This window comes from Monodon monoceros, unplaced genomic scaffold (assembly GCF_005190385.1).
Source record: "Monodon monoceros isolate NGI ecotype Baffin Bay Population unplaced genomic scaffold, NGI_Narwhal_1 Super_Scaffold_9, whole genome shotgun sequence".
NCBI lineage: Eukaryota > Metazoa > Chordata > Mammalia > Artiodactyla > Monodontidae > Monodon > Monodon monoceros.
In genome coordinates this window covers 10179872-10189306 of record NW_021703786.1, presented here as the reverse complement: position 1 = coordinate 10189306, position 9435 = coordinate 10179872, and the positions used below count along the sequence as shown (strand labels likewise).

The window sequence follows — 9435 nt, the reverse complement described above, 5'->3', positions numbered from 1 at the left end:
CCAGCTGTGCGATCTGACAAAGTCTGGGATCTACCTGGCACAACCTGCTCACTTCCCTAGGCCAGTCCCAGTTGAAGGAGAGGCTGGTCACCCGGGGAAGGGGTGGGGGAGGGCCGGGGAGGGGGAGGGGCATGGCACTCTGTGTTGGCAGTTGCCATGGTTTTGCTCCGAGTTCTGAGTGTCAACCTGCCCACTCCCTGAGACACTCAGGTCCCAGAAGCAGTAGGTCAGAAGCCCAAGGGGGCTGAGGAGTGCTACCTCTGGAGCCCATCGGCACACCTGTTGAGATGGAAGCCTTAGATGGACAGGGGGGTGAAGGGGACCAGCCACTAGAGAAGGTGCAGTGGGGCTGGGGATGTGAGGGAGAGAGGAAAGGAGGGCCCTGGAGGGGCTGGTTTGGGAAGGCAGAGAGTATGAAACTCAAGGAAGGAGAGAAGAAAGAAAAAGGGTGAGGTACACGAGTTGGCAAGAGACTGAAAGAACAAGAGAAGGTTAATTCATTCAGACAGATGTTTATCAAGGACATATATATCTGGCAAGATGATGGGAAGGTTCTCGGCAAGATGATTGTTGTTTATGAAGATACAGAGGCTCGGGTGTGTGTGTGTATGTGTGTGTGCACATGCGTTATGGTCTGTGAGGTCTGTCTGATTTGTGTGGTGTGTTTATGGAATTGATCAGCCAGAGTCCCCTCTCTCTCGGGTCTGGAGGAGCCTGTGTCCCGTTCCCTCTCCATCCTTCTCCCTCCCTTTCCCTGGTCTATCCCTTCAGAGTGGTCTGGGCCTGGATCTTCCTTGTGCCCCCTGAACACAGGCAGGAATTAATGCTCACTTTTCTGAGAGGCTTTTGAAAGGTCAGGTGTGAATCTCGTGTCAGTCTAATCCTGTGCTCTGGCTTCAAGTATCAATTCCACAGTCACTTCGTCGTTATTAATTTTCGGCTTTTTTTGCCCCAGCTTGCTGTCAGAAAGTTCCTTCTCATCATCCCCATCACCGTCATACACTCTCTGAGTGCCCATTAGCCCATGGGCTTGGGATTTTTAGGCACTCAATAAGTGCTGAATGAATGAGTAAATGAATCCCTAATCATTCCCCCCAAGGAGTTACTTAAACTTCTTGGTGCCATTAGTGTTCTCACCTGTAACCAGGAATAATGATTTCTAGCCTCACAGAATCTGTGGGAGAATAAAATGAGTTAATGTTTATCAAGTGCTTTGCAAAGTTAGCTGGTATACTGTGCTACAATTATTATAAAAGAAATGGGTCGGGCGTTCTAGCTTTTCTAAGCAGGAATTCTCAGAGATGGTTTTCTTTGCCCGGGGCTCACTCACCTGAGTGCTGGCTCAAGGACGAGGTCACTGGGAAAATGGAGAAGGGCTTTGGCTGGCATCTGGACCAGTGGTTGCCCAGCACTTCCCCTCAGGAGCAGTAGCCCAAGCCCCCCAGCTGACTCCTGCCCCTGCCTCCTCCCAGGGGACGGATGGACCCTGCTTAGAGGGGAGCTCCAGCACCATCCCTGCCAGAGACTCACTTGTGTGCCAGGCCAAGGGCCTGGACAAAGACACCTTCAAAATTGTGAGTAAGGGGCCAGCCCAGGACCCTGTCCCCGTTCCCCACAGGTCAGGAGACCTGGGTCAGAAGTTGGCAGGCCTCAGGCTCATAGTTCACAGCCCCACTTGACACACTCTTGGGAAGGAAGTGGGGTAAGAGGTTGAGGGGAGCCTCCTCAACACTTCCTGGGCCATAAGGGTTGCAGCTGGGCCAACCTGCTGGCTTTGTGGGGCTGCCCAGCTGCCTCTTGTTTTTCCTGTGGCCCCTCACTTCACCTGTTGCCTTCTAAGTGTAAAGAATGTCTAAGGCCGCTGAAGAAGTTCCTGCGAAAGTTGCACCCGCCGAGGGACCTTCCCCAGGAGAAGAAGCTGAAGTACGTGAAGCAGAGCCTGGTGGTCCTAGGGGACCACATCAACACCTTTCTGCAGCACTACTGCCAAGCCTGGGAAATCAAGCACTGGAGGAAGTAGGGCAGCTTCCCTACCCTTACCACTACACTCACTCCTGGGCCGACCCCTCTAGAATCAAGGTCACACCTTAATGAAAATCTCCTAGTTCTTTATCTTAGTGTGAAAGAGTCAGGATCCTGGAGTGAGCATGGTGAAGGGGGATGGGGAGAACAGGGTCCGCTTGCGACTCTGGGCAGCACTGAGTGGACAGAGGACTCTCCTGAGCCCGGAGGGAATGGCCTCTGATCGAATAACTGCTGTGTGGTGTGGGGGGCTCCTCACCGATACAGGGTATCCAAGGTCTGGCAAATCCCCATTACTCCATGTCCCCAACCAAACACTAAGGAGGCAGCATTTCCCCCCGGGTGGTCCTGGCCACAGGACAAACGCTGGAGGGAGAGGGGCTGTGCTCCGCCCCCCTCAGCCTTGGGCTTGGACTTCTCCCCTGCAGGAGGCTCTGGAGATTTGTCTCCCTCTTCTCGGAACTGGAGGCGAAGCAGCTTTACAGGCTCTACAAGTATACCAAGAACAGCCAGACGGCCAAGTTCCCGGTGAGGTTCCTCCAGGGCCCAGCTGAGGGTTGGTTGGTGTGTTCTTAAATTGTGAGGGGAGGCCTGCAACTGAAGGGCAGCATTTGGGATCTTAATTCCCCAACCAGGGATCAAACCGGCGCCCCCTGCAGTGAAAGCCGGGAATCCTAACCACTGGACCACCAGGGAATTCCCTGAAGGGCCCTCTGATACAGCCAGCACCCCTCAGTCCCTTCCACACTCACTGCCTGAGGAAGACGCCACTGCCCCTGCGGTGGGCACAGAGTGGGGCTGAAGAGGGCAGAGACTCAGCTTCAAGTTCTAGATATTTATTCATCCTCCACACCCACACCCTGATGTGAACAGGGGCAAGGACTGTTCACAGTCCTTGGAGAGCCATGGGCAGGGATGATTGAGGCCAGGCAGAAAGGCACAGCCAGCTTGGGGGAGACTCTGGAGATTGTTGCAGAGGACAGAGGACAGAGGACAGAGGACAAATTCCTGGGCAGGGACTTCCCTGGTGGTCCAGTTGTTAAGACTCCGAGCTTCCAATGCAGGGGGTGTGGTTCGATCCTTGGTCGGGGAACTAAGATCTCACGTGCCATGAGGCATGGCCAAAAAATTAAAAAAAAAAAAAAGATCCTGGGCAGGCTTTGTCCAAAAACAGTGTTTCTCAAACATTTTGGTCTTGGGTCACTTCTACCCTCTTAAAAATCATTGGGGACCCCCCAAAACCTGTATTCCTGTAGGTTACATCTATTGATATTTATTTGCCCTACTAGAAATTAAAGCTAAAGAAATAATTCAAAATATGTATTTACTGATTCATTTAAAAATAAAAACAAGGAGTCCGTTATATATTAACATAATTTTTATGAGCGTTAACTGTATTTTCCAAAACAAAAAAGTTTAGAGAGAAGAGTGGCATTGTTTGACATTTTTGCAAATCTCTTTAGTGTCTGGCTTAATAGAAGACAGTTGGATTCTCATATCTGCTTCTGCTCAATCTCTTATGATATAGTGATTTGGTTAAAGCGCATGAAGAAAACCCAGCCTCATACAGATATATAGTTAAAAGAGAGGAGTATTTTATTAGTGTTTTCAGATAATCGTGGATAGTTTTCTTTGATACCACACCAAAACTCAGAAAGTGGCAGTTACTTAACTGCAGTGTGGAATCTGAAACCATATTGATGAATGTTTTAAAATAGAAATAAAAAAATTTTTTTTAATTAATTATTTTTTTATTTTTGGCTGCGTCGGGTCGTCATTGTTGGGTGTTCGCTGCTGTGCTTGGGCTTTCTCCAGTTGCTGTGAGCGGGGGCTACTCTTTGTTGTGGTACGAGGGCTTCTCACTGCAGTGGCTTCTCTTGTTTCAGAGCTCAGGCTCTAGGCGCACGGGCTTCAGTACTTGTGGCACGTGTGCTCAGTAGTTGTGGTGCACAGGCTTAGTTGCTCCGCGGCATGTGGGATCTTCCCGGACCAGGGCTCGAACCTGTGTCCCCTGCATTGGTAGGCGGATTCTTAACCACTGTGCCACCAGGGAAGTCCCAGACATTTTTTTTTAAACCAGTTTTAGGTTTACAGAAAAATTGAGTATAAGGTATAGGGTTAGCCAAAAAGTTAGTTCAGTTTTTTCCATATAATGTTACAGAAAAACCCGAACCAACATTTTGGCCAACCCAATACAGAGTTCCCATATCCCACCCTTTTCTGTCTTCCTTATTATTAGCACCTTGCATTAGAGGGGTACATTTGTATCTTTGATGAGCCAATATTGATACACTATTAACTAAAAAAATAATGTCCATAGTTTACATTAGGGTGCACTCTTTGTTTTGCACATTCTATAGGTTTTGACAAATGTACAATAACATGTATCCACCATTACAGTAGCAAACAGAATAGTTTCATTGCCCTAAAAATCCCCTGTGCTCCATCTATTCATTCCTCCCTCCTTCCCCCAGACGCCTGGCAATCACTCATCTTTTTATTGTCTCCAGTTTTTCCTTTTCTGGAATATCCATGTAGTTGGCATCATACAGTATGTAGCCTTTTCAGATTTGTATCAATGAACTTTTCACACTAGGTTACATTAGAATCCATTGGTTTCTCTCTTGCACTTTGAGTGGACCCCACTTTTCAGGGGGTCTGTGAGGTTAGAGTATTTCACAGAGCACACTTTGAGAACCACTGATCCAAAAGAATAATCACAGATAACAGTTTTTATGTACCAGGCACATTATGTTCCCTCATGTCATCTTCAAAAGTAACACTAGGGCTTCCCTGGTGGCGCAATGGTTGGGAGTCCGCCTGCCGATGCAGGGGACGCGGGTTCGTGCCCCGGTCGGGGAGGATCCCACATGCCGAGGGGCGGCTGCGCCCGTGAGTCGTGGCCGCTGGGCCTGTGCGTGCTCCGCAGCGGGAGAGGCCACAACAGTGAGTGGTAATTAGAATTATTGTCCACAGTGTGTAAATGAAGGTGGTGAGGTAAAGTAACTTGACCCAAGCCACATAGCAAGTGGGAGGGAGGAACTGGATTCAAACATAATCTAGTTCAAAGGAAAGCCCCGCCCTGACCTCACCCCACCCACTGCTCTAGCTGTGCATCCTTAACCAAATCCTCTCTTTCTCTGGGTCTTTATTTCTACCTCTGAACATGAATGAGTGGATTCAGTGATTCCCCTTCTGAATATAAGGAGCTGCCATTTTGGTGATTCTTGGATTTCAGCAGCAGGAAAATTTCAAAAGATGTTTTCAGGCTCTCAACTTTAATTTTGCAAAGGACTTTAAAACAAGTACCACTGTTTCATTACAAACACATAAGACACTATACTCAAAAAAGAGATGAAGGACATATCCCAACGGAAAGAGACACCCAAGAAGGGACAGTTGGCAGCCTGGTCTCAATGTCCCCATGGTCCCCATCTGTGGCCCTCCATCCTTCTGGCTACGCAGGTGTGAGGTGCAGTCCGGCCGAAGCAGTTGCCTAACAAGGGCAGGGCTGGGGCTCTGGCACATGGGCCCCTCTCTTCTGCTCAACACTGTGGCCCCCTTGCAGGTAGCCTTCTACCCTTTGGACATCCCGGAGAGCTCCTTGCCTGCCAACAAGGAGGACAGTCTGCCCAAGCTCTGCACTGCCTGGGGGCTGCACAGTCACCTCAGTGCCATGAAGGAGAGGCTGTCCAAGATGCATGCCCCGGGCCGCCAGGTCTCCCTGCTCGGGGAGCTGAGAGCTGAGGGCCACAGCAGGAGAGGTAATGCCTGGAGGAGGGGCCTGTGTGTCCCGTGGAACACCTGACATAGTCTTCATCCCTCCTCCCCATCTTCTCTTCATCCCTTCATTTCTTTTACTTATTCATTTACTTATTTATTGGCCGCACCACGTGACATGTGGGATCTAGTTCCCAGACCAGGGGTCGAACCGCGCCCCCTGCATTCACAGCGCGGAGTCTTAACCACTAGACCACCAGGGGAGTCCCCATCCCTGCATTTCTGTTTTCTTTTTTTTTATAAATTTATTTATTTACATTTATTTATTTATTTATTGTTGGCTGTGTTGGGTCTTCGTTGCCGCGCACGGACTTCTCATTGCGATGGCTTCTCTTGCTGTGGAGCATGGGCTCTAGGTGCGCGTGGGCTTCAGTAGTTGTGGCACGTGGGCTCAGTAGTTGTGGCTCATGGGCTTTAGGGTGCAGGCTCAGTAGTTGTGGCACACGGGCTTAGCTGCTCTGTGGCATGTGGGATCTTCCTGGACCAGGGCTCGAACCCATGTCTCCTGCACTGGCAGGCGGATTCTTAACCACTGTGCCACCAGGGAAGTCCCATCCCTGCATTTCTCTTTCTGTCCATTTTCCTTCCCCCTCTCCACTCTTTCTTTTCTCTTTTTCCCCCTTTCCCCACAGGTATGCTCATTATAGAAAGTTTGAAATGTACAGATAGTATAAAATAGAAGAGAGGAAAATTACCCATCACCCACGGGTATGACTATTAACATTTAGGTGTGTTCCCTTCACTGTTCTGTTTCATCCCAACCCCCCAACCCGGAGGTCTCAGGAAACATGCCTTTTTCAGTTAACATGTAAACAAAGCACTTTCCCGTACAACCAGAAGCAGAGCAGAGATGTTTCTAGAGGCTAAGAGCAGGGACTCCCGGGAAGTGTCCAAGCAGCAGCAGAATGCCCCCTCAGCTTTGGGCAGGGTATGGGCAGAGGAGGGGTTCATTCCACCAGGGAGGAGGCCGTCCAGCCAGCTGGCCTGGGAACCGACTTCCCGGCAGCCTTGGCCTCTGCAGTGACTGCGTGGCCTGGCTCTCTGGACAGAGGGTGTGGGATTAGGGGACAGAGACTCTTCAGTGAGAGGGACCCCAGCCAAGGTTGGAACCTATGAAGGCCCCTCCTGTGCACTGAGGTGCAGAGAGGTGTTGGGCCACCTACCTCATACCCTTCTGGAACTGGCTTTTTGCTTAGCTCCTGGGGGAGAAGATGAAGGCAAATGGTAGCCTAGGACCGCAGAGCATGGTCCTAAACTGGACCCAGGTGTTCCTCTGAAGGCCAGGCTGGCTGGGGCAGCCCTCAGGGCACCTTCACCAGTCACAGTCCACCGGTCACTTGGACCAAGTGGGAGGGCAGGAATGAGGATGGGTCAGGTACAGAGGGCCCAGGTCAGGCAGCTACCGAGACCCAGAACTCTGCCTGGGCTCTGCGGGGGCCCGTGGCCCCAGTGCCTATTGTTTAAATTGAGGAAGTAAAACATACAGTGGAATGAAGGCCAGTCCATCATTAATATGATGTAGGTCAGGGACTTCCCTGGTGGCACAGTGGTTAAGACTCCGTGCTCCCAATGCAGGGGGCCCAGGTTCGATCCCTGGTCAGGGAACTAGATCCCACATGCATGCCACAACTAAGAGTTCATGTGCCACAACTAAGGAGCCAGAGAGCCGCAAATAAGGAGCCTGCCTGCCACAACTAAGACCTAATACAACCAAATAAATAAAATTACTTGATTTTAAAAAATGATCTAGGCCAAGCTGTCCATGAATCAGATGACGATAGTGAGGTGCAGGCTTTTGGGCCAGCGTCTCCCTGTACCAAGAGCTTTGTATCTCTTAATTTCACCCAAACCCTGCAGCATCCTGATGAGATGGGCATTATTATCCCCCTCCTACAAATGCACAATCTCAGAATACAGGGTAAAGGGCAGGTCTGGAGGAGGTAGGTTTGGGACAGGATTTAAAGAAAGGAATAAGGAGAGGGAGGGGGAAGGGGAAAGAGGTGGGAGGGACGTGTGCATGGAGGTGAGGGGGCAGTGAGTAGACAGGCTGGGCTCAGGGGTGAATGGCCGAGCACACTGCAGAGGTGCAGGCTGGCGTGTAACAGGAAAAAGGCTTGGATGGTGGGATAAGAAATTGGGCTTGAAATTGTAATTCTTAAAATAACATTTTATTACAAGCATAAGCATATCCTAGAAAATTAGATAATTCAGATCAGCAAAAAATAAGAAAATATAAACATTGTCATCCAGTTAGCACTTTCCAGATGCTTTTATGTATATAAATACCTGTATTAAACAAAAATGAGACCATGCCATATATAGGATTTTGATTTGAACTTGCTTTTTTCAGTTATAGAAACCTTCCATGTTAACATCTTCATTTCATCTAATTGTTGAATTAAATACTCCACTTTCAAATTTTCCCAGCAAAGACATCTTTTGCACTGGTTTCCCAAACCCTGTGTTTCACCTGGTTATGTCTCTTAAGCCTCTTTTAACCTAACCGAGTTCCCTTTTTTACACCCTGGCCTGTTGAAGAGATCAGGCTATTTTGCAGAATGTTCCAATTTCTGCTTTTTTCTTATTACTTCCTTTTGGTATCTTTGAAGCTTGTTCTTCTATCCAGGAGCAGGATTGTAGGTCATGAGTCTCGATGAATTCATGTTAAACATGTTTTTGGCTGGGATATGTTACAGACGAGGCTGTGTTTTTCACATTGTGTTACATGAGATAACACATATTACCTGGTAGAGCCACCATGACGGAGTGAATCACCAAGTCTATCGTGCAGTTAAAAGTGACCTGCATGGTGTTTCTTGGGCACCATGTTCATGAGTCAGTTCTTAAGGAAAAAGGTGGCAACGGTGTTTGCAAACAACCCAGCAACAAAGTACTGGGAATTGGGCTGTGAAACTAGAGCGAGGAGTGGGGAGGAATCAGAGTCGGAAGCCAGAGGTCTAGTCCCGACTGTACCCCTAGCTTGGCTTAAGGCTTTGAACAGCAGCCCTTTTCCTTACTCTGTGCCTGTGTGAGATCCCTCAACTGTAAATTGGAGGGATACCATCTCCCTACCCCACAGGGTTTCTGTGAGAAAAGAGTAAGGGACATAGGTTGGAAGCAAGATAAGATTTTGTTGTTCTTCCTTTGAGTCCTTACCATGCCCCCCACATGTTACAGACTGAGATTCTCTATTTGTGATGTCATCAGCACTGTCTCTGACTTTCCCTTTTTCAGGTTCTTTAAGGAAACTTCCTCAACAACCAAAACTCAAGAGAAAGAGGATTAAGGAAGCCCCAGAAACTCCAGAGACCTGCCCACAAGAATACCCAGCTGGGGCAGAGGGCCAGCTCGCCCTGGATCCCAGAGCACTTGTACCTGAGGGCATGGGGGACCAATGAGGGGAAAGAAGAAATTGTCTCTGTCAAAAGGATGCTCAGGTCTTAATTATGTATGAATGGGGCAAGGAAATAAACATCCTTAATACAGTTTGACTTGGCTAAGGTGGTCACTGTGTCAAGGACCATCAGTCTGGGTGGAGATACATGTAAATAGACATTACAACGGGGTGACACAGGTGCCTGGGAAAGACCTCAGGGGAGGTAACACAGGTACTGATGTGTTTGCCAGGGAAGA

General features: G+C 49.1%; 1 protein-coding gene across 1 annotated transcript; it reads left to right on the top strand.

Moving 5' to 3' along the window:
• The first annotated feature begins 272 nt into the window (after positions 1-272).
• Positions 273-9290, top strand: CUNH17orf64 (chromosome unknown C17orf64 homolog). Its single transcript, XM_029210646.1, has 6 exons — positions 273-338; positions 1473-1574; positions 1841-2016; positions 2451-2550; positions 5591-5786; positions 9037-9290. The coding sequence occupies exons 1-6, from the start codon at positions 288-290 to the stop codon at positions 9198-9200; spliced, it is 789 nt and encodes a 262-aa protein (XP_029066479.1). The 5' UTR covers positions 273-287; the 3' UTR covers positions 9201-9290.
• Positions 9291-9435: the final 145 nt, after the last annotated feature.